The sequence below is a fragment of the Hippocampus comes genome, unplaced genomic scaffold (assembly GCF_001891065.2).
Source record: "Hippocampus comes isolate QL1 unplaced genomic scaffold, H_comes_QL1_v1.1 scaffold322, whole genome shotgun sequence".
Taxonomy (NCBI): Eukaryota; Metazoa; Chordata; class Actinopteri; order Syngnathiformes; family Syngnathidae; genus Hippocampus; species Hippocampus comes.
The window spans coordinates 405,159-432,942 of NW_017805137.1; the positions used below are offsets into that span (position 1 = coordinate 405,159).

Here is a 27,784-nt window from a genome sequence, read left to right on the forward strand (position 1 = left end):
GTTGGGTCATGACGGCATCCACACATGGATGCGAGGTGTTGGCCGTCTCCCTGCGCCTCGAAAGGAGATTAAATCAATCTGCTTAACGATTCACAAGGTCTGCAAATTAGCTGCGTGAGCAATCCCGCAGCCCCTCCGGTGGAATATGTGGTGTTCTGCGGTATTCATGAGATATCAATCACCGGGGCAAGTGTTCGGCTGAGGTAGGTGTTTGAATTTGATGTCCCCATGATTATTTTAGTGTTACATGGCGGTGTGGTTTGATGTACTTGACATGAAGTGTGGCCATTCAGTGGCAGCGCTGAGAACCAAGTTCGATGATTTATGCAACTGGCCCACTCGCCATAAGTGCTTGGGGATCATTAACTCTTGATGTCAATAGATGGAGTGTCAGTTTGATATTTTTTGTATTTGATGATATGTGCGGTTCAATGGCGTACGTTTGACTGGATGCTGCAGGCCTGTGTGCATTTGCCCGAGCCTCTTTCCGGGGGTGAAACGGAGGAGTCATGGGGGCAGGAACGCAGGTCAAACTCCTGCTGTGGAAGAACTGGACCGTCCGCAGGAGGCAGAGGGTAAATTCCTTTCATCTATCATTTGCACACTGCCTTTAATCGCTTAGCATGCTGGGAGCCTTCATGCTTTGCTGATATAAGCGACTCTTAAGGGTTTTGTCTGAGTCATAAGATCCTTCAGTTATGCACGATACACATTGGTGGAATAACATTTGATCAACTAGATTCATGGTTAGATTCTCATTTGCAGTACCGACCTAGCATCAGACAGCAGAGGAAAAGCAAAATAAAATGTGCAAACATCAAACTGTACAATGCAATATACTGTATAGCCTAAAAATGTCAGAATGGGCACTTGATGTTTTTTTTCAAAGGTCTTTATTTGGGGTGTGGTGTTTTGCTCAAGCATGTGAGACCGAGCAAACAATCGGGGCGTCAATTAAAGTGGCTGCCGCAACGGCGGAATTATGATATGCTCTCTTGCGGCTGCAATTAGTACAGGAATGATGTCAACAATCGTTTTGGATGATTGGAAAGTGCTCCCCGCCAACGGAAAATGCCTCATCATTGCCGTTTTGTCCCATTTCTCACCCAGTGAGAAAATTTCCAGACCAAGCAATCAATGCTATTTTCTTTTTCCCGCTTGAACTTTTCAACCAGGTGCGCTTCCTCATGGAAATCATGTGGCCAATTATTTTGTTCATGGGGCTGGTGTGGCTTCGAAGAGTGAATCCACTCTACCGTCAGCATGAATGTAAGTTTATTTGCAGAGGTTTTGCACTTCAACGCCGTGCTCTGCGAAGCGTTCTGTCTTGCACGTACGGTGCTGTTAAAAAGTAATCGCCCACTTTGTAATTTCTGTGTTCTTTGCATATTTATCACATGCAAAAGTTTCAGTTCCCCACACAGAGATTACCCAAGGAAATACAAAACGCAGATTCTAAATGCCAATTTAATTTATTAAGGCACAAAAAAAAAAAAAAAATCTAGAACAACCTGTCCATACGAGAAAAGTGCCCCTCCTTGTTAAATCACAAAGTAATTGTGACAAACGAGGGTTTTGGCAAAGCTGAGCGCAATTTCAGAGGCTACACCTTCGCACCACATTTGTTGAATCAAAAAATCATTTTAATAGGATCTGGCAGACAAAGCGAAGTCGGCTACGAGAGCTCGAGAAACACATGCCACGATCCAAAGTCTGGAAAAGGTTACAAAGCCATTTCCAAGACTCAGGCGGCTCCAGCGAACCCCCGTCAAAGCCATTATCCACAAAGGATCAAACTGGGAACAGTGGCAAACATTCCCAGGAGTGGTCGACCAGCTAAGTATACTCCAAGAGTGCGAGGACGACTTATCCAGGAAGTCGCAAAAGAACCTGGATGAACTGAAACCTTTGTGTGTGTGATAAATAGGCAAAGGAGCCCAAAAATCAGGAAGGTGGCAAATACTTTTTCCTGGCACCCTATGTTATGATACTATCCGGTCTTCCTCAGGCCACTTCCCCAACAAGGCCATGCCGTCTGCGGGGATCTTACCGTGGATCCAGGGAATCTTCTGTAATGCCAACAACCCGTGTTTCCAGTACCCCACTCGTGGTGAATCACCTGGCTTGGTGTCCAACTACAACAACTCAATGTGAGCTTTATCCTGATGTGTGTGCTGCACTTGGGAGCCAATCCTCAAACAAACCATCAGTTGTGTTTTTATATTAAAAAAAAAGAAAGAAAAATCCATGCATTAATATAAATGAAAGAAATATGTGAGGGAAACTTGTTTTGCAGATTGGCCCGCTTCTACTCGGATGCCCAGGAGCTTCTTTTCAGTGATCCAAAGCTTCTACCCGTGGGACGTCTTTGGTCTGAAGTGAGAGCCATGACCAACTTCATGCACACGTTACGTAGCCGTCCCGATAAAGTCTCAGGTCAGTTCTTCAAACCCATTCGATGAAAAGTGAGCGAGGTCGCTCTGGTTTTGATGTGTACAAGTCACCTCACAAAATCTTCCAATCAGGATGACAATATCTAAAATGGCAATCTGTCTTGAGATGCTGAGAATGAATAGTTACGTCACACAAGTTACCTGTCGGTGTATTTTTAAAGTTGCTGTCAACTGAACTGTGTTTGAAAACGCACACCTTGGCAGAATGTTAGCTTCACCTGCTCAATGTAAGGACAGCCCATTACAAACAAAGTATTATTTATATGACATGGATTTTACAATAACATTTGCAGCATTTAGTCACCTAACCTTATAGGTACACCCCTACCCCCCGCCAAAAAAAAAAATTAATATGATGCACTGTTTGTGTGTGCAAGTGAAGTAAAGAAATGACAACTAAGTGTGTATAAAAAGATGGATATTAGGTCTTGAAGTTCGTGCACCTGACTTTTGGTTGCGCTCCTACTCCTTTAATAGTTCACTGTCACTTTTTCTAACCACCAGAACTTTTGTGAATCTTTTGCGCCGTAAAAGGCTTACATCAGATGGCTTCAAGAGAGATGCGTATTGTAAGCAGCTTACTTTCACTGGCGGCACAGTGTTTATTTGGTGGGAAAGCGCTTCACGTGCCTCGACCAGTTTTTCTCATGAGGCACAAGAAAACCACAGTTCCCATCTCACGGGGCACCCTGCCAACGATACCGTTTTTGGATAAACATGGACACGATACATGACGCCGCGTGTATTTTTAGTACAAATCTTAACGATGGGATTGGGAAGAGACGAAGGGCTTTCCCTCTCGCATCGGTTATGTCACTCCACTCTCATGGCGTAACATTCAACGGGCCTCACAGAAAAGACGAGGCCGCATTTCACCAGCGGTTCGGCTCCCATGAGCCCCACAGGAGAGAACATTAGATCATACCAGGAAGCAAGTTATGTTCGTGTGGATATACTCAACTTTATTTATATCGCGCTTTCATAATAAAGCACTTTTTTAATGCCATCAGGGCCACTCCCAGGTTTACTGGTTTGTGTGTAAGGGTGCGAAACGCTGCAAGAGATGTTGATCAAAGGGCCAAATGTGAGATTAGGTGGACGGCCCGCTCTTACCTCCTGAGCCACGGCCGTCCCCGTGAACGCAGCTTCTTCCCCCAACAGGTTAATCTCGGTTTGAACTTGGATTGAGGGCGTACAGCACTTGGTTCAATGTGGGAATAGATTGAAGATTGGACGGGCCTTGGAGCATCACATGGGAGGGTCTTTCATGAGAATTTTCAAGCCGAGTAAGCACTCAGTGGTCAACAAACGCAAACACATTTGTCCCCTTCCTTGCAGGACGAGGAGTGCAGGTGGAGGCAATCCTTAAGGATGACGAGACGCTGACATCATTCCTTCTGAGAGACGTTCCGCTCACCGAATCTGTGGTCAATCAACTTGTCACTGCCCAAGTCAGGCCCGAACAGGTTATTACACATGATCATTACGTGAACACGATTGGGTTCAAAATGGGCATTGGAACTCCAAATTCAATACCGAGTTAAGATTGGAATACAGGTGACTGTGTTCATGTTTAAATTTGGCCGTCTCCCAAAATGCAGACGTGACACGATTGGGTTCAAAATGGGCATGGGAACTCCAAATTAAGATTGGAATACAGGTGACTCTGTTCATGTTTAAATTTGGCCGTCTCCCAAAATGCAATGTGGAAGAAAACATTCCATTTTTATGTGTGAGTGTTTGCAAAGACGGCAATGGGCCACTCGATCCACAAAAGAAATTGTAATTCCAATTATTTGAGAGAAAGAGGCCTTTTGCGTACAGATAAAATGACTTCAATCTCTGAGTTGAGCTCATGGGAAAATGTGTATTTTTATGTTATGTTTTTTGAGCACTTACACAATTAATCACAATTAAGAATTTTTTGGGTGTTTGTTTTTCATTTCCCATCCTGTGCCCTTTCCCCAGTTTGCCTTTGGGGTTCCAAACATGCATTTAAAGGACGTCGCCTGCAGCTTGAACCTCTTGGAGCGATTCCTCATTTTCCCCACCCGCAGGGGGCTTCTCGCTGTCCGCAACGCCATGTGTGTCCTCAGCGCGCAGCGGCTGCAGATCATCGAGGACAAGTTCTATGCCAACGTTGACTTTTTCAAGCTCTTCCGAGTGGTCAGTGCAGATTTTAACTGTATTTATTTTTGGGGTTTTGTTTTTACCCTCCGGCCACTTCATTAGGCACTCCTGCACAATGAGATGGGATGCAATACAAACGCGGTGTGGGAAAAAAAAAAATCCCTTGACTTGACACCTGACCTCATCTGAGCACGGAGTTTTACATCGGCATCCAGTCGCACTCCCAGATTGGTGACTGAGATTCAAGTACTGCCACGTTGTCGCAGTTGTTTGCAGGAACACACAGAAATCCAAGCGTGTGAGCAAAATGCATTGTTGAATTTCTCCTCTCGGGATCAATGTTTAGCTGATGTTCACTGTAAAATATTTGTCGGCTGATGACTACTGTAGTTGAGGTGACACATTGCCATCTTTTTCCTGACAACTTACCACCAAATTCAAAGTTCAAAGTTCACCGTCAAATTATTTGTCGGCTGATGACTACTGTAGTTGAGGTGACACATTGCCATCTTTTTCCTGACAACTTACCACCCTTGAAGCTGGCCGTGAAACACAAGATCAAAAGTGAGTTGTTGCAGGGCTAACATACTTCAGATACTTCGGCATGTGTTCAAAACCTGTGAAACGGCATTAGCAGAGCTGTCAGACTCGCCCTCCTTCAGTAATTAGCTGAGCTGAAACACTCCCTTAATGATTAAAGGCCATGGCTCGGAAACAAAAGCTGCAGACGGAGGGCGACTGGCTTCCTCTTCATTCGTCCACACTTGAGTTACATCACATTCCGTTCACGACTTTTTTTTTTGCCTTGACTTCCGCATATGCGCATGCACACACGTTGAGCTCGAGAGATATGTCACAAGGAAGGATGTCTCCACTGGTCTTTGTCTCGGCCTCGTCCTGCTTCCTGTACCTTTAGCCTATTGTATGCAAGATCTCAAGCATGTCGTTCCCAAACTTGAGGTCTGGAGCCAAAACGGATCCTCCCGGGTCCGCTTTTTGGAATAAAACGCGCTGAGTTATTACGAGCTACTTTTGTGACCTTTTCATTCGTCAAAGAACTTTTTGATTCATGAATGTGACAATCATTACGAATGTCCGTTGGAGATTAACCACATTTCTCAATTGGGAATTCTGATTTGGGGTAAAAAAAAAAAATTCCAATCAAAGCAAACCACTGAACAGACAGCAAACATCAGTTCGTTCCGGCCCTTTTTTTTTCAAACTTGTATTTATAACCATTCTGAATTCCCATGTTATTCCTACCACTCCAAATAACAAGAAATAACACTCATCAAAATGCTTCAATTCTTTCAAATGAGGTGCGTGTCAACTGATCTTTTAGTCAGGAGATATGGTTTCTATATCTGCCCTATCAAAAGCTAAGGAGGATACACGTTATTATGTGTACCCATGTCATTTTCTTTCTGTCCCTTCCTCAAGCTTCCTCGCGTTTTGGACAGTAACTCGGAAGGCATCGACATTCACTTTTGGGTCCAGGTGCTGTCCGCCGCCTCGGACAAACTGCGAGAGGTAACGCTGCACTCGCGCAATTCCGTTCAGCTCCATTCAAAAAGTTCAGTTTTCTATTTTGAGTGAGACAGGAAAGGCTTGCTTCCGTTTGCCTCAGTTTGTGTGGGTGAGGGAGGGGGTGGGGGGGCTGAGAGGTCAAAGTGAATATAAGGAAGGTGAATACTGTACCTGTACTCCGAATACGAGTACTTTTAGTATTCGTGACTATGATGATGATGACTATTATCATTCATATAAAATACAAGGTACTGTAGTTTATTTGATTCACTTTACAGTGTAGAAAAACGGTTTGGAGATGTTCCACTTGTGCCTTTTTTGTATGAAAATGTGTATATTATAACAAAATAAAATTCCACATTCCGGGACATGCCGCTCTGACCATTCCCTTTTTTTTCCGAACCTCCTTCCAGTTATTTCGGAGAAGCAGCACACGGGAGCTCATCCAGGTCCTGGCTCCTCTCTTCCAGAGCGATCCGTCCTTCAGGCGGGTGATGGCCGCCGCTTCCAGCCTCGTGTGCGGCTACACTGAGGGGGCTTTCTCAAGAGTGGCTTCCTTTAACTGGTACGAGGACAACAACTACAAAGCTTTTCTTGGCATCAGCAGTGGCAGAAGGCAGAGTCAGCACACTTACGACAACGGCACCAGTGAGTAGAACATGTCAAACGTGCCGTTTTTGAAGGAATGCCATCAATACTTTTAAAATGTATCACCCCTTTTGGGCGATTTTATATGGACTTATAAATTCACATTTTGATTTCTTGACAATATTTGAGGATAAAACTTACGGAAGAAGGCCAAAGTCAAGATTCTTTCGTCAGGGCTTCCTGTCTGCGGGGAAGACTTGCTAACTACCATCCCGCCATCACAGATTAATTAACTGTTCTCCACAAAAGACACTAAAGAGTTTCATTTGAACTAGTGCAGGTATTGTGCACCTTTTAGCCTTCATGGCAGCCCTCAAGGTACAATATCATAAACAACGTCAGGATGCTTGGTGGGAAGCAATGTGGTTGTCTAAGATATATTTCGAGTTCCCGTTATTTGCATCCTCTTATTTCGAGGAACGAATTCTTGCACAGCATGAAAAGTGAGCCGGTTTGATCATCACTTCGGAATGCACGGTCCATATAATGCACACTTTTGCCTCCCCAGCTCCTTTCTGCAACGCTATAATGAGAGAGTTGGAATCCGACCCTGCCACCAGGATCGTATGGAACTCCCTTAAGCCCATGTTGATGGGAAAGATCCTCTACGCCCCGGACTCACCTGCTGTCAGAATGATCATAAGAAATGTAAGTAGCTGTTTAGTGTTGCCTGTATACTAATGCAGGCATATGACGGAAGCATTCAAGATAAAAGATCCCCCAACCCCACACCCTCCGCCCGCCCATGCACTACTTGACTAACTTCTTTGATTTTCAGGGAACAATGCCTTTCCCCCCCCTGTCAAAAGGGGATCAGCTTTCCTCATGTTTTGTCCCCAGCCTTTGTATCGAGATGTAGATACTTGTTGGTCAAAGCCCCTCAGGGGGTGGCAGTGGTCATGGATGGTTTGGTTGCAATGGAGGAACACAAGCCGATCGGCCGCCGATGACTGTCACACAGTCTACTGGCGCCATGGCTTTTCTCGTGTTGTGTCAGTCCTTTACAAAAAAAAAAAAACATGCGATCGCACATGCCAGCCTTTCAGTCACGTATCAAAATGTATTTTTTGAAATCTAACCAAGACCATTACTTTCACTATCATCAATCAAGGAAATGCAGTCAATAGTCCTAATTAAATCTTGATGACACTTTTTAAAAGGGGTTTGATCACTTTCTATAGTCGCAGTATTTGAATCAACGTATCCAAATATGGTCCCTTAGCAGGGTCAAAGGGATTGTACTATTTTTGTCCTCACAGATTCAGGAGGAAAAACACACTGGAACAAAATAATACAAAGGACCATTTCAATTGTGGCAATACAAATCCACATCCATACTGTTATGCAACATCTTCCCAAGTACACCCGATGAATGGTTTCCTCTTACGTAAATGGTATAAGAGAGGAATTTACTTTGAGTCGGATTATATCAGTGGCCGTCAGCCAAAGCGCACTCATTTGCCTCAATATCAAGCTTCATAAAGGTTGGCAATGGCATAACTGTGCAGTATAGGTACCTACTGGACAGGATGTGCTGAATAGCAATGTTTACTCAAGCCTTTGCTGGGAACAACGGCACTGAGCTGTGTGATGCCAAACACTTCATGTGTTTAATGAACACACTCTAACGTAAACGCAAATACGTATTTGTTTCAAAGGCGGACCATGTGAACATGCAGTAAGGCCACACTTGGTTGCGGAATTAGAGTCACTGCAACTCGATGCAAGTATGTAAGGAGCCGTATTAGTTGTTAATCGTGGCAAGGAGTGACCTCAGGGAACCCCTCCACTCCATTCGCTGCTTGTGTATCTGCTGCTTGAAACTACCGCGGGAATGTGGGAACCTGACTAAGATTCACTCGTCTGGGTGAAAGCATTGGACCAACGGCCTCCATTGTCACCCTGGCCCCATTGTCCCTATTGTCGCCCAAAATCAGACACACAGAAGAGGAAGGCGTTTAATTGGGTGTACTCTTGAGCACGTTCACCCCCCACTGCACATGAGTGAATGCTAAAATAGCAAGCGGCGTTTGCTGTTCACACGCGCGCACACAAAGCACTGTAGTGACACATATTCAGGATTTTAACGATAAGCTTGCGGTAAATATTTGACATTTTGGCACGGGCTGTGTTTGTCGCACACTCGCTGGTTATCTGAAGCGCATGGCTTACAGAAATTCTTTGTGTGAGAGCGTGTGTGTTGTCTTTGCAAAGCCTGTTTGGGGAGAGAGTTTGGTGTGGGAAAGTCATGTAGCAGAGGATTAAGAGGATAGCGTGCACGATTGGCGGTGTTTCACACACGTATGGATATATTTGCATAAGCGCACCAATTGTTAAATGCCTTCTGTATGTACTTGCGCTCTCTTGTAGGCCAACAGTACATTTGAAGAACTGCAAAGGCTGAAGACGATGGGGAAGGCCTGGGAGGAGGTGGCGCCGCAGCTCTGGGCTTTCTTCCAAGATGGAGTGCAAGTCAAAATGATACGGGTATGGCGACGGTACACCATCGTGGCAATCCAAAAGCTTGCGTAACACTCGCCTGGCATCCTGTGCCAGCCATGACCAAAATAATCAGGTGGTTTTTGTTGGTGTGTCGAGCATTCCTGTCTGACAACTCAAAACACGTTTTAGCGAAAATAGCTGATTAGTGATTACAAAATTTCGGACTTTTTCCATTTCATGTCATTTAGTTGTTGAAAAAGGTACAATGCACAATTAATCAACATTATGTAAATGTTGCGTGACATTTGCACTTTTTTTTTTTCAATTTGTATATGTATTGTATGATCATTATTATTTATTTTATTTGTTTGAATAGAATAATGTCCCGTGCACAATCAGCTCGCCCATAACCCTACACAATGCACAATTAATCAACATTATGTAAATGTTGTGTGACATTTGCACTTTTTTGGTTTTTTTTTTTCAATTTGTGTATGTATTGTATTATCATTATTATTATTTTATTTGTTTGAATAGAAAAATGTCCCGTGCACAATCAGCTCGCCCATAACCCTAATTACAAGTAATATAGAAAATGATAGTAAAGTAGTCCTGGAGTCAAAAAAAAAACAAAAAAAAACTGTTAGGTGTTGAGGACGTGTAATCCTTCAATTGTAAGCTTTCCTATTATGTTCCAGGACACGTTCCGAAATCCTTCCGTTATGGATTTCATTGACCGCAGTCTTGAGGAGGCTCCGTTCTCCACCAAGCACATCCTCAACTTCCTGCACAACGGTCCGCCACAGGAGAGGCTTGACAGCATGCCTGATTTTGACTGGCGGGATGTTTTCAACCTCACTGACCGTGTCATTCGCATGCTCAACCAATATGGAGATGTGAGTGGAGTCTGAAATATTTTTCTACTGTAGCCTAGAAACTTTTGTTGCATTTGTGATTTCAGCCTTCCTGCAGATACAAAAAAAACCCTGCTACATTTGAGAACTTAAGGGGATGCGTGGGTTAAGCCGGGTTTCCAAATGAAAATACGGTGTCAGGATCATTTGTTGTGGTCGCCACCCACCTATTTGAACTGTTGACGCAACAATTCACCTGACCTGTCACATTCTTGGAATGGCCCATTCATGTAATAATCCAAGTGAAAACAGCCCCCGTCACTTGTTGATTTCATTAGCCTGCTTGAAAGACCACTGTTGTGCTCCATCTTTGACACGGTGCGAGCATTTGGCTAAGTTGTCTTTTCATTTGGCAATTTGTCCTCCATCGACAAAACTTGGCAACCCCCAGGTGGGACGAGAGCCAGAGGAACAGACGAGCTGTCGGCTCGCTTCTGTTGACTGCTGATGGAGTGGAAGCCTTTCAAAAAAAATCAAACAAAGCCTCACAGACCTTCAATGGTGAGGGTCCTCCATAGCTAAGTGGGCCAATATATTTAAAACAAAGTCCAAATCGGTCCTTTCCCCCCTCCCCTAAAGGGGCCGACTGGGATGAGGGGGTCTGTCCCACTCCGGGGTGACACGGGAAGCACTGTTGGGTGGACGGCAAGCGCTCTTTGTTTTTGTCCGACTTAAAGCTTACAGCACTTGAGTGTGACAGCGAGAGTGGGAACGCCTCAGGCTGATTAGACACAGCTGTCACTTCACCCGCCATCTTTTATGGAGCGCCGACAATGGCTGTACGTTTGAAGGCCGAGTGGTTGGCTGTTTGCGCGGCGCTGGCATGCATGCGAATCATGCCGCACACTGGGCCGATAGTGTGGATGTGGAGGATACGCCGGCAGATTAAGGACGGCGTTTGCAGCCGGAATTACTTGGAACTTTGTCAATTGACAGTGTGTCTTTAGTTGAGAGCAAATCGCACGGGTGTGTCTTTTGTGTTTTGGAAGTTTTGGCCTGTTTGCACGATATCTAAGTGGGACCCTTTTATGGGTCAAGATAGCAAGTGCTTTTTTTTTTTTTTTTAATTGTATGAAACGTGTGTTGTTTTCGAACATTCTTTTGTCCATTTTTGATCCCAGTCTGATTAGGGTTGCGGGTGAGATGACTTTTGGGCGAGAGGCAGACTGCACCCTGGGGACTGGCCACCAATCAATCATAGGGCACATATAGACAACCAATCCTTCATGCTTGACTCACATTCAATTCTATGTTTTGTCTTCCATCTCATCCCCTCCTCTGCAGTGTGTGATCCTGGATAAATTTGTGGCCCTGCCCAACGAGGACACCTTAACTTATCGGGCCTTGGACTTATTGAAGAATGGCAAGTTTTGGGCGGGTCTCATCTTTGTGAACATGCAGTCTTGGACCGCCAAAGTCCCACCTCATGTGAAGTTCAAGATCCGGATGGATATCGATGCTGTGGAGCGCACCAATAAAGTCAAAGACAGGTTAGCGTGAAGGTCATCGGGAAGTGTGACAATCCTTTTCTTTTATGTATCGATTTCGAGAATAATAACGTATTTCTTTCAGGTATTGGGATCCGGGCCCCAGAGCAGATCCTATGGATGACCTGCGTTATGTTTGGGGAGGGTTCGCTTACCTTCAGGACATAATAGAACAGGGGATCATTCGCACTCAGACGGGGAAAGAGTGGCCATTGGGCGTTTACCTGCAACAGATGCCCTACCCTTGTTATGTGGATGATCTGTTAGTAGACGCGCACACACGCATCGCAACAAAACACAAACGGCAACACCACTCAAATTTTTGTGGTCGTTTTGTCTTGAATTGCTCATCTGTCCAGGTTTATGCTGACCCTGAACCGCTGCTTTCCAATTTTCATGGTTCTGGCCTGGGTCTACTCTGTGTCCATGATTGTTAAAAGTATTGTTCTGGAAAAGGAGCTTCGTCTCAAGGAGACCCTCAAGGTGATGGGGGTCTCCAACAGCGTCATCTGGTCCACTTGGTTTATTGACAGCTTCCTCGTGATGGGTACCAGCACTGCTCTCCTTACAGTCATCATCATGGTGCGGAAGCTCAGTCTCCCAAGTTTGTGTTTAGGCTTAATAACGTTGTGTCATCGTGTTAACTGCCATGGATTTCACGACAAATGATGGCTACGATAACCTTCGCCTCTCGTGCCCTCCTTAATGACTCACAGAGTGGCACAGTGATTGTGGACATAATGTAGAAATCATTAACAAAATGACAGCAAAGTCCATGACATCATGGGAATAATGTCGACTCTGACGGTTTGCAAGAATGGCCAATGATTAAAACTGGACGTCATTCTGGTTAACCAAGTTAACACATTGTGTGCTGTAGTGCCCCCTAGTGGCAATATTCTGAAAAACAATGTACAGTATTTTTTTTTTTCACTCCAATTTTTGCACTACTTGAAATCTTAGCCTGGGCCAGAGTTGTTATTTTTCCTCACGTTTCATTCCAAAAACTGTTAACAGTTTGATTGAAGCTGACTTTTGTCATGCAACCTGAAGTTCAATCCACCATTCATGGTAGATTTACAAGTGGAAGATGCCTCTTGGGATATTATGTTTATCGATGACATTTTTTCTTATCTGAGGAATGTGACGTCACTTTTCGAGATCAGGTTAAGCGACACCTTACATACAAAAGGTGCTGTGTCCACGACATTGCGAAATACAGATGCGATTAACATCCCTTGCTTGTTTATGACTCTGGCTTGCAGGGAGGAAGGGTACTCAACTACAGCAACCCCCTCATCCTCTTTCTCTTTCTGCTCACCTTCACCACGGCCACCATCATGCAATGCTTTCTCCTCAGCGTCTTCTTCAACCAGGCCAACCTGGCGGCAGCCTGCTGCGGAATCATTTATTTTGCCCTCTACCTGCCTCACCTCTTCTGCTTCGCTTGGCAAGATCGCATCACCAAAGACATGAAGATCCTGGTGGTAGGTGGAACTGCTGAACACCTTTGAATTCACCGGATATTTAAAAGGGTGATGTTGATACACTGATCTTGTCCCTCAGAGTCTGATGTCCCAAGTTGCCTTTGGTTTTGGGACAGAGTATCTATCCCGGTATGAGGAGCAAGGTCAGGGTCTGCAGTGGGACAACATTCAGACTAGTCCTCTGGAGGGGGATGAGTTCTCATTCCTCACCTCCATCTGCATGATGGGCCTGGACACCTTGCTTTATGCTGTACTTGCCTGGTACCTGGACAACATTTTCCCCGGTCTGTTTGATCGACAAACATTTATTTTTATATAGAAAAAAAATAACCAGTGTGAACATGAAATGTATTCTTGCTCTCTTTGTTATGCGAGACAGGCCAATATGGAATTGGCCGCCCATTTTACTTCCCCTTCATGCCATGTTATTGGCTCAACACAGTCACTCCAGTTTCAGGTCAGCGTTTTCATTCAAGCATTTCCACTTTCCCTATCCATGTATATAAACAACAATACATACATACGTCTCATTATGTTTTTTTTAGACAATAAACCTGAGCTGCCGAAACAAGGTTTTGATAACCAAGCATTCAAGGATAAAGAGGAGCAGCGAAACCAGGAGAAACCGAAGACTGTCGAAGAAACTAACGCATGTGAACACAGAGACCAGCGAGATCAGAACCAGGAGGCAAATGGTACCGGATCAATTTGGTTCTTTGACTTACATGCCGTTCAACTAGATGACCTAAAATGTGTGCAGACGTGCTTCTCATATATCATATCCCGAATATAAAAAAATAATTTAAGATCATTTCGTTCTCCTTTGTATTTGTCCATGGCAAAATCTGTACGAATCTGACATTTCTCGCGTTAGTATTCTACCTTTTCCCTCCTCTCGGTGTTGTTATACTGTTATAGCATTGTTGCCACTGTCAACACCTTTTAGGGGAGGCATTCTTTGAGGCAGAACCAGCTGACCTGGTGAGAGGCGTTTGTATCCAGAACCTGGTCAAAGTGTTTGGCAGTCGCTCCAAGCCTGCCGTGAACGGCCTCAGCTTGAGCTTCTACGAGAACCAGATCACTGCCTTTCTTGGGCACAATGGGGCTGGCAAGACTACCACTATGTATGTGTCGCGCCGAGATATATTATGCATCCAAAATCAACACGTGGGCTGGGGATCATATTTCATCGCCCAACGCCTTCTTTTTTTTTGTCCTCTATCTTCTAGGTCCATCTTAACTGGTATGTTCCCTCCCACCTCAGGCACTGCTTCCATTTACGGCAAAGACATCCGCACGGACATGGACACCATTCGTCTGTCTCTGGGAATGTGCCCACAGCACAACACTCTTTTTCAGTAGTATGTCATTTGCCACCTAATTCGGGGGTGTCGTTTTCATCGCGGGCTACCTTGTTGTTCTGGTTTCCCTCAGAGGGCCATTGTGACTGTGAAAATCATGTCCATGTATAAAAATGCTTTTCATATCTGCATAAACTGAAGAAAATTGGCAGTCTTTTGCACATAATTTCTGTTAAGTTAGCATTAAACGTGAATTAAACACACTTTATTGGCCTTAGTTCATCTTAAAAAAATAAATAAAGAAAGAAAGAAAGAAAGAAGAATTATGTTTGGCAGGCCAAACCTGCCTCCCGGGATCTTAATTTGACATGTGACCAAATGAAATAAAAATGTGTGTATCAACTTAATTTCTCCAGTTTTTAAACTATATTTGTGACTTTATTTGCCCCAAAATACAGCTCAGCATGATTTAACATTGCAATATCTGTGTTTGCCTGCTGTGACGCAACAGTATGACTGTTGCCGAGCATATCCTGTTCCACTCACTGCTGAAAGGCCGCCCAATAGCCGAGGCTGAGGAGGAGGTAGAGAATATGCTCCAGGATCTCGGCCTTCCACACAAGAGAGATGAACTGACCCAAAATTTGTCAGGTCGGTTCAGATACTTGAACTACGTTCATCGGCCTGAGTATGCAATGTATACACGTCCTGCCAATATGACGATGTTTTCATTCAGGCGGCATGCAGAGGAAACTGTCTGTGGCATTGGCATTTGTTGGTGGCGCAAAGGTGGTGATCCTGGATGAACCCACTTCCGGGGTGGATCCTTACTCCAGACGCTCAATATGGGATCTGTTGCTCAAATACCGTGCAGGTAACCGTGGTCCCTGCCGTCCAAAATTGGTTAAGTTGGGAGAGTTAATTTACATACAGCAACATCTGACACCCGTTGACTGGGTCGTTTTGCACTCATACCTGCCGCCCAAAATTAAATAAATTTTGCATACAGCAACATCTGACACCCGTTGACTGTATCTTATTCCACTCATTGGATCACCCAGAGACTGATTCACACATCCAAGCATTATAAATGTGCTTTTGAAGTTAAGACGAAAAACTCATTTATGGATTTTGTTAAGCTGCACCAAAACTAAATTATATGTTTATTTTCTTTTTCATGGTCAATATGTTTCATGTGTCCAACAGTCAATGATTGTCCACAATGTCCATACCTTAACCCGTTGTCCTTTCCCCTACCAGTGTCACCCAGAGACTAATTCACACATCCAACCATTTTAAATGGTTGGATGTGTGAATTAGAACTTTGCTGAAGTTAAGACGAAAAATTCATTTATGGATTTTGTTAGGCTGCACCAAAACTAAAGTATATATTTATTTTATTTTATTTTTCATGGTCAATATGTTTCATATAAAAATAAAAAAGAGAGAAACGACTAAAAACGAGTCACAAATACCATATTTGGTTCAAATTATACAGTATTGCTGACGTGTATGATGCGCTTCAGAAAACTCCACTACCATGACCACTTTTTCTAACTGACAGCAGCTCGATGCACTACATTCATTCACAAATGTCCATACCTTAACCCGTTGTCCTTTCCCCTACTCTGCCCTTTTTTTCAGGTTGTACAGTGATCATGTCCACCCACCACATGGATGAGGCCGACCTGCTGAGTGACAGGGTCGCTATCATCTCCCAGGGGCGTCTCTACTGCTGCGGCTCCCCAATCTTTCTCAAGAATTGCTTTGGTGCCGGCTTCTACCTCACTCTTGTGCGAAGAATGAAATACGGCGCTTCGAAGACGGGCGAATCGGAAACTGTATGATTATTTTAATAATGCCAATTTTTTTTCCATCCAAACAATCCTATCTCTTCTTCCACCTTCTCCTGTAGGATGACTGTATGTTTATTTTAAGCGGATTAGACTTGGAGAATAATGCCAGTTTTTTTTCCATCCAAACCATCCTATCTCTTCTTCCACCTTCTCCTGTAGGATGGTGATGTCTGTACCAAAAACTGTTCCTGTAAGTGCTCCAAGTGCCTGAAGTTTAAAGTAAATCAAGAAGACGGTCTGGCTCCACACAGACAAATGGACGGTAAAGTCTGCTTTAAACTCAGACAGCAGTCATACCGGTAACACGTTCCCTTCAATACATCCATAGAACTACAACAACACACCCAGATATTTTGCATTTCCAGGTAACATCGACCGCATCACGGCCCTGGTGCATCATCATGTGCCTCAGGCTCATCTGATTGAGGCCATTGGCCAAGAGATGACCTATCTGCTTCCCGCTCATGACTTCCAACCGAGGGCCTACGCCAGCCTCTTCAGGGAGCTGGAGGAAACCCTGGAGGACATCGGCCTCAGCAGCTTTGGCGTGTCCGACGCGTCGTTGGAAGAGGTACATCACAGGTTTCCGCCAGGCTTCATGAGGCTATCTTGATTGTGTCGTGCTCTTGGGGACGAATGCGCATGCCTTCACACTCGGGTTGATATGTATGAAAAATATGATTGCGTAAATGTTTCAAGGAAAGCATTGTTGACATGCTAGTGTCTGTGGAATTTTTTCAGCTGGGACAGAAATACAATGAAGGAAGAATGTTATGTCATTGCCCAAAAACATTAAATGGTTCTATCTATCTTGTGCATTCAGAATATATTTGATGTTTGTTTTTTTTTTTTGTAGATTTTCTTAAAAGTCACTGCTGATGGATATGCAAGCAACACGAAATGCATTCAAGGTAAGGCATTGTTTTCTTCTATCCACATCCTAATATTTCAATCCCTTTCCCCTTTATAACTCGTTGTGTGCCTCTCTCAGACACTAAATCAGTGCAGCAGATTTCTCGAGCTAGCCTCTGTGGATTCAACAGAGTGGCGATTGCTATGGAGCCACCTGAAGGTGACAGTAGAATTTGGCTTCCAGCTTCTGAAGAGATGCCGCGGCTGCTTTCGGGAAGAAGCGCAAACTCGCACGTCATACAAAAGAGGACTGTTAGCCTTGTTGTGCTAATGTATTAGCTGCAAATGAATGCATGCAACAGGGAAAACATTGTGCTGCATACACTGCGTTTCTTTTTAAAAGTGTTACCTCGGGTACGTGTGCTGAGCCTGCTGCAGGTTAGGCTTTCGCACTCCTGTCAGTGCAACGCTGGTCAACATGCATTGCACAATGCATTTAGCTCCCCGATTGAGCAAAAGTCACCAAACCTCCGCTGCTTGCCGACGAGCCTGCTGTAGTCCATCATAAATGCAACATGTGCAGATGTGTTACCTGACCTTGGCGCTACGTTCCAGACTCAGAAGACCCTTTGGACACCGGCCCATGTGATGGTCCTGAAGGCAACGCGGGTCGCGGGTCGTATCAGGTCAAAGGTCTGTGTCTGGCCATTAAGCAGTTCTGTGCGCTGCTGATTAAGAGGTTGCACCACACCACCCGCTCCTGCAAAGACTTTTTTGCTCAGGTAACGTCGCTGCATTCCATCCAGCTTCCCCATTTGTATTTTGCATTTAATACAGAATAGCAGTTCAGAAGTGAAGTCGTCTGTAAAGAGCATGCGGTTTTGAGTGAGTTTGAATTCTCTCTGTCTGTCAGATTGTTTTACCCGCCAGTTTTGTTTTCCTGGCACTGACATTCACGCTGATTGTTCCACCATTTGGGGAGTATCCAAGTGTGACTCTAAGTCCTTGGATATATGGCCGACAGTACACTTTCTTCAGGTGAGACCAATGCTTGTCGGACAGGGAACAAAGTCATGGTTTGGTCAAAAGCTCATAGGACTCATCATCAATGAATTTAAAAGCACGCTATTTCAGTTACATTTTTAAATCCGAGCATCTCCAATGGTAAATCCTTTTGGTCATGTTTTCACTTTGTCCACTGTAGTAATGAACGTCCTTTGGATGCTCAGATGAGAAATTTGGGTGAAGTGTTGCTGGACAGGCCGGGCTTTGGGACACGCTGCATGGCGGATGAGCCGCTCGAGTAAGTAAATGTCACACTTTTATTGTGGCCGCATGATATTTAAAGACCTTTGGAGGACCATTGTGACTTAATAGCCCCCCCCCCGCCTGCCTCGGTGGTGACACGACAACAAAAACTTAATTAATTCCGTCTATAAATCCCACTTGATCTTATAAACGTCAGGCTCTTTGCTCTTTTGTTTAACCACATGGGTCAATTTGTGTCCCCGCTAGAGATTTCCCATGTAACAACATCACCACCGAGTGGGAGATGCTCCCGGTTAACCCCTCAGCGATCGAGAGGCTGGCTGACCCAGAGCGGAAATCCGTCAGACCGTCTCCAGACTGCCAGTGCAGCACCGACAAGAAACTCACCATGCTGCCCACATGCCCTGAAGGCGCTGGAGGTCTTCCGCCCCCACAGGTCGGCGTCACAGAGAGCTCAGAATAGTCGTTGGTCCGGAAGCTTTCGCTTGACGTGTCATTCTGTCTTTGTGCATCAGAGAATTCAGTCAACAGGAGATGTTCTCTTGGATCTAACCGGTAGGAACATCTCAGACTACCTGGTGAAAACGTACCCCGGTCTCATCAGGACTAGGTGTTTACCCAAAATGTCTATCACTACTTTGGAAAATCCTGAACTGAGATTTAAGAATCTGCATGTCATTTTTTTTTCTTTTCAGTTTAAAGAGCAAATATTGGGTGAACGAACAAAGGTAATAGACTTTGTATATGTTGACATTTAAATAAAACAAGGTTACTTTGAGTACTGTACCATGTTTCACTTTGCATTAGGGGCAATGGTAGAATTCGCCCTCTCCCGGTGTAGAGTGTTCAATGCAATTTGGATCTGCAAGCAGGCTGAAGTGACGGTGAAGCTGAGCATTCTCTCTGTGGTTTCCAGATATGGAGGAATATCCGTCGGAGGGCAGCTTCCCGTTTTAGAGCTCCAGCCAAAGGACATCCAGGATTCAGCCGCTCAACTGGGACAAATGCTCAATATTACTGGGGTGATGTCTTGAAATAGTCTGATTATGTATTAAATCATATGGTGTATCGCCTAGATTCTAAACACACCCACGTATCAAATATACACAAATGGAACGATGCTGATGATTCAGCTTTATTTGTATTTGATTGTTATTTTTGCAGGGTGACCACTGTAAACAAACTCTGAGGGAAATAGGCACGTTCCTCAGGTACATGGAGACGCGGGACAATGTGAAGGCAAGTCATCGGCGTGATATTTCTCGTGGTTTTGCTGTATGTCTTCTGGAGCTGGAGTCAATCCTTGCACAGGTGTGGTACAACAACAAGGGCTGGCACGCCATGGTGTCCTTCATGAACGTGGCCAACAACGCTATCCTGCGCGCAAACCTGCCAAAAGGAGCCAAACTGGATCAATATGGAATCACGGCCATCAACCACCCTCTCAACCTCACCAAAGAGCAGCTATCTGAAATCACGGTGTAAGTGGGCACTTTGCATCCGGTACCCAAGAATGTGTGAGTTTTGATGTTTTGCCGTCTTTTCTTTCTTTTATGTTTCTATTTTTGCCTAGCTTGAACACGTCGGTGGATGCAGTGGTAGCCATCTGTGTCATCTTCGCCATGTCTTTTGTTCCAGCTAGTTTTGTCCTCTATCTCATCCAGGAAAGGGTTACCCAGGCCAAACATCTCCAGTTCGTCAGTGGTGTCAGCCCGCTCATCTACTGGATGGCCAACTTTCTCTGGGACATGGTACCGATTAGAAAGTGATCACGCATCAAGACGGTTGTCCTTATACGGTCACGAAATAAACCGTAAATGTATCGTCTGTGTGTTTACAGGTGAATTACTCTGTCAGTGCTCTGATGGTGGTGCAAATTTTCATCTTTTTTGATAAGAAGTGCTACACCTCACCAAGCAATCTGCAGCCACTCGTTGCACTACTTATGTTATATGGGTATGTGTGATTTGTTGTTTGGATGAAAAGTAAAGTTTACTACTTGAGACAGGAAGACGAGGATGCAGCGCAGGTCAACGCCGCCGCTGTTAAAAATAAACAAACATGGACGTAGTTAAATTAATTCATCTTTAACAGGTTCAGTGTCCAAACCGGCCATTGTTGTCTGTCAGATTGTTAAATCGAGTGTATTAGATCCCTCTGTAATTACTTGCTTAATCCGTGCACTTAAAAAAAAAAAAAAAAAATGATGATTGTGTAATTGAATTTGAATTCAAATGTATTTTCTCTGTTTTTCTCAGCTGGTCTGTCACCCCCATGATGTACCCAATGTCCTACATGTTCAGCGTCCCCAGCACGGCCTATGTGTCCTTGTCATGTATCAACCTCTTCATAGGCATCAACAGCAGTGCCATCACCTTCATCCTGGACCTTTTTGAAGGCACCACGGTAAGAATCAACAAGCTAAGTTCTGTGAAATCTGTCTTCTCTACGTTCTGTCACTTTAACGTGTGTTTCAAATGTATTTTCTCTGTTTTTCTCAGCTGGTCTGTCACCCCCATGATGTACCCAATGTCCTACATGTTCAGCGTCCCCAGCACGGCCTATGTGTCCTTGTCATGTATCAACCTCTTCATAGGCATCAACAGCAGTGCCATCACCTTCATCCTGGACCTTTTTGAAGGCACCACGGTAAGAATCAACAAGCTAAGTTCTGTGAAATCTGTCTTCTCTACGTTCTGTCACTTTAACGTGTGTTGGGTTGTTGTCAAGGCTTTGTACAAGTTCAACCAGCTGTTGAAGAGCGTGCTGCTCATCTTTCCTCATTACTGCCTGGGCAGAGGCCTCATAGACATGGCCATCAACCAGGCCGTGACTGATATCTTTACTCGTTTTGGTAATGATTGATTCCACATGCAACCCTCCACCCCCACCCCACCCTGTAGTCTTTCCTGTGCATGGCTAACGACCACCCGGTTTCGAGTGGCGCTGACCTGCAATATGTCCTTAGGTGAGGATCATAGCCCAGACCCCTATGACTGGGACTTCATTGGGAAGAACTTAGTCTGCATGGCAGTTGAGGGATTCGTCTATTTCACCTTGAACATTCTCTGTCAGTATCGCTTCTTCCTTGATCACTGGTAAGATTAAAGGACGCCAAACGAATATTAAACATGTTTTTTTCTGGTTTTCTAAGAAAAGCCAGGCGCCGTCCCACGGCCTCTGAACACGACACGCCGTCATAGTTGTCATATAGTCTCACTGAGTTTTGTCTACATTATGCATTGGCAGGATACCAGATGGCCCAAAGCCTCCCATTCAGGATGAAGACTTGGATGTGGCTGAGGAAAGGGAGAGAATCTATAAAAGCAGGCAAACGAATGACATTCTACACGTACGCAACCTTTCTAAGGTGAGATCATTTCATTTTTTTTTTAGAGTTAATTAGCTCCGTTTCTCATCTCTTGCTCACTCTTTTGCTAATTTATTCATTTTTTCTTCACACTGTAGTAATATGAAAACATATTTTTGCTCTTTTTTGCTCCAAACTAGATATACACAGGAACCATTACGCCCGCGGTGGATCAGATCTGTATCGGCGTGTCACCAGGAGAGGTTTGTATCGTCAATGACACAATGAAAAAAAGAAAGAATCAATGCACACCATGTCATGTGTTTTATTTCTCTTGATTGCCAGTGTTTTGGTCTCCTGGGGGTGAATGGCGCCGGGAAGACCACCACATTTAAGATGTTGACTGGAGACATTGATGTCACCACAGGAGATGCCTCAATCGCTGGTCACAGGTTTGTTGTGTACATACATATCATAAGAGCTGAATATTTATTTATTTTTTTGCTCTTCGGTTCCACTCTTAGGTCTCCATTTGACCGAAACATCGATAACTTTGTGTGAGTGTCTTATTTATTTCTTTTTTCTCTTTTGCCCGTCAGCATTTTGACCAACATACTGGATGTCCACCAGAACATGGGATACTGCCCACAGTTTGACGCCATCGATGAACTTCTCACAGGAAGGGAACACCTTCATCTTTATGCTCGCCTCCGCGGGGTACCAGAAGCTGAGATCAGTAGGGTGAGAGGTGTTGCTGGACTTAAAACCTACATGCAAAACTATTAAACTACGGTTCATCATTTAAAGGAGGCATATAAGGAAGTTACGGTCTTCAGGATGGGGGGAAAGTGACTGACATCCACCCAAAAATGATTTTAATTGCATACACATGCCACAAGATTGCGGCGAAGCCCCCTTTTTCTAGCATGACTAAATGAAGCTATTCCTCTCACATCAACATAGTAGCTTAGCAGCATTTTACTTTAGACATGGCTTTGGCACCAAAACAGCAAAGTTCACTGTAATCCATCTAATCTCTCTAATATGTCAAGAGAGCAGCATGTGGAGAAAAAAAAGTCAGTGACCATCAAAACAATAAAAGCACTTTTACACTTTTACATCATGTGCCCTGTGATGTAAAACAGTCATTACTCACATTGCCCGTTCATCTTGAATGATTGAAGTCTGATTGTATAGATTGCTGAGTGGGCCATTCAACAACTGGGCCTGTCCGAGTATGCGGGCCAAAGTGCCGGAACCTACAGCGGAGGGAATCGTAGGAAACTATCCACAGCCATCGCCATGATTGGTTGCCCTGCCCTGGTGTTGCTGGTGAGCCCCAAAACAACATGGCCGTCCGACATACTTGAGCAAACTTGGCTGTATTGTTTGGTGATTGTGTGCGTTCCTTCATGCACCACAAGGACGAGCCCACCACTGGGATGGACCCACTCTCCAGACGCTTCCTCTGGAGCTCCATCGTCAGTGTGATCCGGGACAGACGAGCTGTTGTTCTCACCTCGCACAGGTAAACGCCAATGTGTGTATTGATCAACTTTGGTGTGCACGGATTTCTTCATGGTTGTTGTCCCATCGCAGCATGGAGGAATGCGAGGCCTTGTGCACACGTTTGGCCATCATGGTTAATGGATCTTTTAAATGTCTAGGAACCATTCAACAGCTCAAATACAAGTAGGTCTTTTTAAAAAATATATAATTAGTATTAGCATTGTTGTTACATTTTTTTTAACTGTTGTAAACATCATGAATATTAGTTTGGCCCTCATGAAGCTAAATAGTACCATCTGATAATGTTACAATACAACCTGAGACTGTTCTTCTATTGTCACTGGATTATGCAAGCAGTCCGCACATATTGAATCATGTCAGTTAGCTTTCAGTCAGCTATCTTTGAATGACTTGATTTGCCTGAATGTTAAAAACACAGATTTGGCGATGGATATGTGGTGACCATGAAGATCAGGGCCCCCAAGGGAGGCGGTGCACCGGATCTGAACCCGGCCGAAGCCTTCATGGAGAGCACCTTCCCTGGCTGCATCCAGAGAGAAAAACACTACAACACCCTGCAGTACAAGATCGCCTCCTCCTCCCTGGCAAGGATCTTTCAGATGGTCCTTGCTAACAAAGACAAGCTCAACATCGAGGACTACTCGGTGTCACAGACAACTCTCGATCAGGTAAAACACGGTTGGAAAATAAAAACAAATATATATTTATAAATGTATATATGTGTGTTGTGGGAGTGTCGCCCCACAAAAGACGATTCGATATTATTCTCGAGGTATGATACGATACTCAAGGGTGTCAGTGGGATTACGATTCGTTTTGATATGGTACGGTTGTAGCTTTTGTCATGTTTATTCATGTGCCAAACCCAATCTATCCAAGTTCATTCAATTCAAAGAAACGTAAAATCATCCGCGACGTCTAACGGATTTGTATCTCAGGTAGACATCGCTCATGAAAGACAATTTGATCCGTATCTCGAGACATAGGGTGTGATACGATTCAAGAGTGTAAATGTTTTACAATTTGATCATGTAGTGATTCGATTCGGTGCGTCAATTCAAAACCGATTTTCCGTTTTGAATGGGTTTTTGTAACACATTTACATGTATTTTTTTTTTTCAATCAAACACAAGTCTGTGTTTCTTTCTAGGTGTTTGTGAATTTTGCCAAGCAGCAGTCGAGAGAGGATGATGCAATTGTGTTGCATCCAAAAGCTGCTGGGGCCCAGCGAGGTGATCATGGCACCCCAATTAAGAGATTGAGGAAATAAATGTTCATTGGTCTGTTATTTTCTGCCATAGTGAACGACCTTTGCTCTGGTGATTTGAAAAATGCCAAGTTTTTTCGGCAGAGTCTCAGGATGTTGTCTTCTTTCGGGGTTGCATTTCAACCGTTATAGCTCACTTTTGCTGGGATTGACTGAACTGTTAATTTTGTAAACTTGGTCTTGCAATTAAGTGCAGAGGGCAGCATTGATGTGCCTACGATTAGACGCTCTTTTGCTCACCTTTAGGCCTTGCGAGCTAAAAATAGCTCTAGATTCAGGACAATGACATGGACTGAGTAATGACATGTCACTGAGTGGAAGCTTTTTCAAGGCTGCATTGCTCCTGTGTATACAGTACTGTTTATCAACTTCCGATGATATGCCTGTTTTCTATTTTTATTTTTGTTTTGCCTTCTTGGAATAAGCACTCACAGAGTCATAGGAAATGTTTGCATTTTATTTATGCAGCGTTAATAGATGTTTTTTCTCACGCAGAAACTAAGTGTGTCAATAATCTTGCTGCTAATCAGTGCTTCTCAGCATGAGGTAATTACATCAGGCTCTCATGATTCAATTTCAGTTCTTTATTTCATTACATATTTTTTTGCGCTTTATCATTCGCGTGACATTGGTAAGCAGTCACTAAGAGAAAGACTTATGCAGCTTTTTGCAAAGATGAATAAAGATATTTTCCTCAAAACATTTGTATGATACTGTTCATTACCCCTTAAAGAAAAAAAAAACCTTCTAATACAGCATAACATCCATAATTTTAAAACCTAGTTTATAGGCAACACTATATTTGTTTGAATATATAAGTCATTGTTAGAGTGCTCCAAATACTGTACTTGTGCAGAACTGCTTTCCAACGTCTCACGCTTCCGTCTCCTCCATATGGAATAATACTGCTCTCTGCTGGAGAGGAGTGCTGCTGCCTCTTGGTCACGTTGGAGTGGATTAAAGTTCCACTAGGACATTGCAGATGATTCCGAACACTCCCGTGAGAGCGTGTGCATGATTTTTTTTTCCTTTCCCACCATCAATATGAACACAACGACTACAGCATTTGCCCTCGTGAGGCAATCCAGTTCTCCCCCACAGCAAACTACACAATGATTGTGATGCGTCTCTGATAATGTCAATCAAACTGAACACGTTTTACCTGCGATGTATTTGATACAGCTCTCGTATTGGCTATCATGATGCAGTTGGTGACCACGTGGCTCTTTGAGCGACAGTATACAGTATACTGCACATTTGAATAGAATACATTATTCATTCTGTAAGGTGCATTTTGTTATACACTTTAGCACATCGCCCCCACACCCCTGCATTTGCTTCAAGGTTGTTAAATAATTAATAGAGCATTATATTGCTTGAATTAATTTGTGCACAAATGCAATTTTCCTGTATGGGCACACATCAATCTGTTTTTTATTATGTGCCCCTTCTTGATGTGTACAACCAAAACAGATAAAGTCAATCTGTAGCATAATGAAGTACAATAAAAAATCTCATCATATCCCAGTGCTGTTGAACAACATCACTAATTAAATCCTGTAAAAGGACAATTCGGATAAACCATCCTCTCTCGAAACAGACAAATTAGCATCGCAGAGACAATTGGATGAAATATAAAAAGGAACAGAAGGGAATTTACTCAGCTCCAAAAAATGTGGGCGAAAGGACGAGGTGTTCTGGTTACTGGAAGCCTATGAGGGCTGACTTCAAGCAAGAAATGTTCATACTTCATTCAACTATTCAAACTCCAGAGAGGAATGCCTGAAGCACTGCCGATTGGCTAGCAACCAGTTCAGGGCGCACCCCGCCTACGGCCCAAAGATATGTGGGGTAACCTCCAGCACGCCCGCGTCCCTCGTGAGGACTTCAGTTATGAGCACGCTGATACCTGTTCAATGTCCAAGAAAACATTTCACAGTCTATCGTGGCGATTTAGGGAGGAATAAAATCGTAAACCCAATTTGGATGAGGTCCTGCTGTGATTACTTCGTTAACAGAATTGAGAGGAAATGAGTGAAGAAGAGGCTGCAAGTCAAAAGGAGGAAATGGAAATGACCTTTCGGGCAACTACCACGTGTTGTAAATGTCAGAGGAGGTGGAGGAAGAACAGCAATAGGACAAACTTTGGGAAATGTGAAAGCTGCTCTTTTATGATTTTTCGAAGCGCAGGGAAAGAAAAGAAGGAAATGCATGTGGTGCCACGTATTGGGTGAAGAACATGTGAAGTATTGGACTTAGCTCGGATGATAAGAACCTCTAAGACATTTTCAGCCTGGAATGACTTTGAAAAAGGATGAAGGAAAAGGGCAAAGTCGTCCTAAAAAAAGTCACGAATAATTCTCCAAAGACGAGTTCAAAGTCTGCTGAAAGGAAGGCTGTTAAAGAAGAATGAGGAGACATCATTTCAAGTTAAACTTCAGCATTTCTCAGAATGTGTTTTTTTCTTTCTTTCTGTTCAACTCAGACATTAAAAGTCTCAAGGCTGAATTTTTTATTAATTGTTCAATTTTAGTCTATAACGTGAACTTTCTTTCTGTTCAGCTCAGACATTAAAAGTCTCAAGGCTGAATTGTATTATTAATTGTTCAATTTTAGTCTATAACGTGAACTCAAAGAGCCGCTGCTGCTTGGAGAAAAATGGGAAATTCCAGCTACAGTACTGCTACTTTACGATCAAGATTTTAGTGCAAGTACTGAATCCTCAAAGAGAGTCCAGCTGTAGAGGACCAGGCATTCTTGAGTCAGGGGACTCCATTTTTTTTGTTTTATTTACGTGTTGAGGATTTCAAGTAAGCCTCTTTTTGATGAAATAAGGTGGTCCGATTTTAGCCGAAACACTTTTTAGGCATTTCATGGAGCTTCACTGATGTCATTTGCTGCAATGTTTCACCATCTAACTTTTGGTATTTTGCAACTTGGCTTTACTCGGATCTCTCATTTCAATGAGTTCCCTTCATTCAGTGTCTTCATTAAAAACATGTTAAAAAACTGTCTACTGCAGCGTAAGATCTTGCTTAAAACTTTCCTTTTCATTGCCGGGAATTTCATCACACTGTCCCAAAAAAGTCGACGTGCACTACCGACTTTGATACCATTGGAGCTCATGATTTCAGAATGTTATGAACGTACTGGCATTAATAGTCGTGCACAGTCAGAAACATTGTATAGAATGCTAACGGCGTTCATCTTGAGGGACTAGCATCCGTTAAAAATAGGTTTGACAGTTAGAGATCCCTGCAACATTGCCTGAGGCTGCTAGGAGTATGTGTGTGTGTGTGTGTGTGTGTGTG

The 27,784-nt window shown here is 43.8% G+C and overlaps 1 protein-coding gene across 2 annotated transcripts; it reads left to right on the forward strand.

Moving 5' to 3' along the window:
* The first annotated feature begins 472 nt into the window (after positions 1–472).
* On the forward strand, positions 473–25,173 carry LOC109514243 (retinal-specific ATP-binding cassette transporter-like). 2 transcript variants are annotated; one of them, XM_019867169.1, is made up of 50 exons: positions 473–575; positions 1,176–1,269; positions 2,009–2,150; positions 2,297–2,436; positions 3,792–3,919; positions 4,422–4,619; positions 6,024–6,113; positions 6,524–6,758; positions 7,267–7,406; positions 9,129–9,245; positions 9,899–10,096; positions 11,399–11,604; positions 11,687–11,863; positions 11,961–12,183; positions 12,867–13,088; positions 13,168–13,372; positions 13,468–13,545; positions 13,634–13,783; positions 14,035–14,212; positions 14,318–14,449; positions 14,901–15,040; positions 15,126–15,263; positions 16,034–16,230; positions 16,405–16,507; positions 16,611–16,816; positions 17,102–17,156; positions 17,237–17,317; positions 17,713–17,879; positions 18,011–18,135; positions 18,302–18,400; positions 18,613–18,802; positions 18,882–18,976; positions 19,062–19,094; positions 19,283–19,388; positions 19,531–19,605; positions 19,678–19,847; positions 19,940–20,117; positions 20,207–20,322; positions 20,625–20,772; positions 21,097–21,220; positions 21,335–21,464; positions 21,616–21,736; positions 21,877–21,939; positions 22,022–22,128; positions 22,276–22,417; positions 22,874–23,008; positions 23,101–23,204; positions 23,276–23,368; positions 23,625–23,874; positions 24,357–25,173. In XM_019867169.1, the coding sequence occupies exons 1-50, from the start codon at positions 510–512 to the stop codon at positions 24,474–24,476; spliced, it is 6,930 nt and encodes a 2,309-aa protein (XP_019722728.1). In that variant the 5' UTR covers positions 473–509; the 3' UTR covers positions 24,477–25,173. The 2 variants fall into 2 exon arrangements, with proteins under 2 accessions (XP_019722728.1, XP_019722727.1); XM_019867168.1 differs by lacking the exon at positions 473–575 and having other exon boundaries at positions 1,162–1,269.
* Positions 25,174–27,784: the final 2,611 nt, after the last annotated feature.

Coding starts and splice junctions, on each gene's coding strand:
- LOC109514243 (XM_019867169.1), top strand. CDS start 510: ATGGGGGCAGGAACGCAGGTCAAACTCCTGCTGTGGAAGAACTGGACC. Junction 11,605..11,686: donor ACCAATAAAGTCAAAGACAG/GTTAGCGTGAAG, acceptor TATTTCTTTCAG/GTATTGGGATCCGGGCCCCA. Junction 21,737..21,876: donor ACGTACGCAACCTTTCTAAG/GTGAGATCATTT, acceptor GCTCCAAACTAG/ATATACACAGGAACCATTAC.